The following is a 1,428-nucleotide window of genomic DNA, read 5'->3' as shown; positions in this document are numbered from 1 at the left end:
GTGGGGGGGGGGGAAGGGGTCGAGCCCCGTGGTGAGCCCAGCCACGTTGCAGGCAGGGCGTTTCGCTGCCTGCCCCGCTGCCTCATGAAAGCATCCCTGTGTCTGCTCCTTGACACATCGCACCGCAGCCTACGTGACCTGCCAGGATCTCCGCAGCATTGTGGACCCCTCGGAGCAAATGGTGATGGTTATCAAAGCCCCCCCAGAACCGCACCGCAGCCTACGTGACCTGCCAGGATCTCCGCAGCATTGTGGACCCCTCGGAGCAAGGGTGATGGTTATCAAAAGCCCCCCCAGAGACCCAGTTGCAGGTCTCTTACCCAGCGGAGGTGAGCTGGGGCCACCCTCTGCTCCCCATGTCTCCACAGCCCTCAGCAAAGCCCAGCCCGGGCTCCCTGGGCATCCTTGTGCCTCCTTGTCTCACTCCTCTTCCCTTTCCCCAGGCTTTCCAGGTCTCTGTGCGAAGCACTCAGGGCCCCATCGATGTCTTCCTCTGCCCCGAGGACAGCTCGGGGGTCTGTAGCCCTGTCAAGAGCCCCTTCAAAGCCCCCGCAGAGGAATCGTCCCCTGGCCATTCGCAGCCCAGAGCCTCCCCGCTCCTGCATCCCACCCAGGATGTGAACATGCCGCTGCTGCCTGGAGAGCAAGGTGGGCAGCCGGGGCTGGGGACAGGGGGGCTGGCGTGATGGCACAGTGGCTCTGGCGTGGGGCTCTTGCTGCATTTGCAGCTGTGAGCCCCTCTGCTGTCAGCACAAGCAAGGAGCTGGGGTGATGCTTGGGCACCTCAGCAAGGCAGGGAGGGGGGAAGGCAGGTTCTCCTGCATAGCCAAAACCTGCTTTTTGGGGGGTTTTGGCAAGTATTGTGGGATTTACAGCTGCTTCCCATCCCCGCAGAGACACTGCTGCCGGAGACGAGTGCGCTGCCCAGCAAGTGCCCGGCAGAGGAGGTGAGCCTCTCGCCGCTGGCCTCCATGGACGCGCTCCTGGAGCAGAGCAGGGAGGATTTTTCGGGTTTCTTGGCGGACGAGTTCATCAACCTGTCGCCACCGCAGGCGCAGGACTACCACTTTGGCCTGGAGGAGGGTGAGGGCATCAGCGAGCTCTTTGACTGTGACTTTGGGGACTTCACACCCTTGGACTTCTGAGGCTCTGCCCAGATGCTCGTGGGGGAGCTGCCAGGCGGGGGCGGGGGGCACCCTGGGCTCTTGCCCTCGCAGGCAGGGCAGGCAGCCCCTCCAGCTGCAGCGTCCACAGCTCCTCTCCCCGTCCATTTTTGCAATATTTTCTTCTTACCCCTCCAGCCCCCCCCAGCCTGGTGGGGGCCGGCGGTGTCCCTGGCTCCAGCCCTGCGAGGGGGATGCCAGGGTGGGGGTCCCATCTTGAGGGACACCCCCCCCAGGGCCCTGAGCACGGAGGGGAGTCTGCACA

General features: G+C 64.4%; 1 protein-coding gene across 1 annotated transcript in view; it reads left to right on the top strand.

Annotated features, from left to right (window-relative positions):
• Positions 1–1,145, top strand: part of E2F1 (E2F transcription factor 1) — a 4,632-nt gene extending 3,487 nt beyond the window's left edge. Inside the window, 4 exon segments of the mRNA XM_009284016.1 lie at positions 124–224; positions 298–329; positions 444–648; positions 895–1,145. Of these exon segments, the coding sequence (XP_009282291.1) occupies positions 124–224; positions 298–329; positions 444–648; positions 895–1,145 (589 nt within the window).
• Positions 1,146–1,428: the final 283 nt, after the last annotated feature.

Source organism: Aptenodytes forsteri, unplaced genomic scaffold (assembly GCF_000699145.1).
Source record: "Aptenodytes forsteri isolate BGI_AS27 unplaced genomic scaffold, ASM69914v1 Scaffold295, whole genome shotgun sequence".
Classification (NCBI taxonomy): domain Eukaryota; kingdom Metazoa; phylum Chordata; class Aves; order Sphenisciformes; family Spheniscidae; genus Aptenodytes; species Aptenodytes forsteri.
Note: the sequence above shows the minus strand (reverse complement) of the source record. Positions and strands in the feature narration are given on the sequence as shown.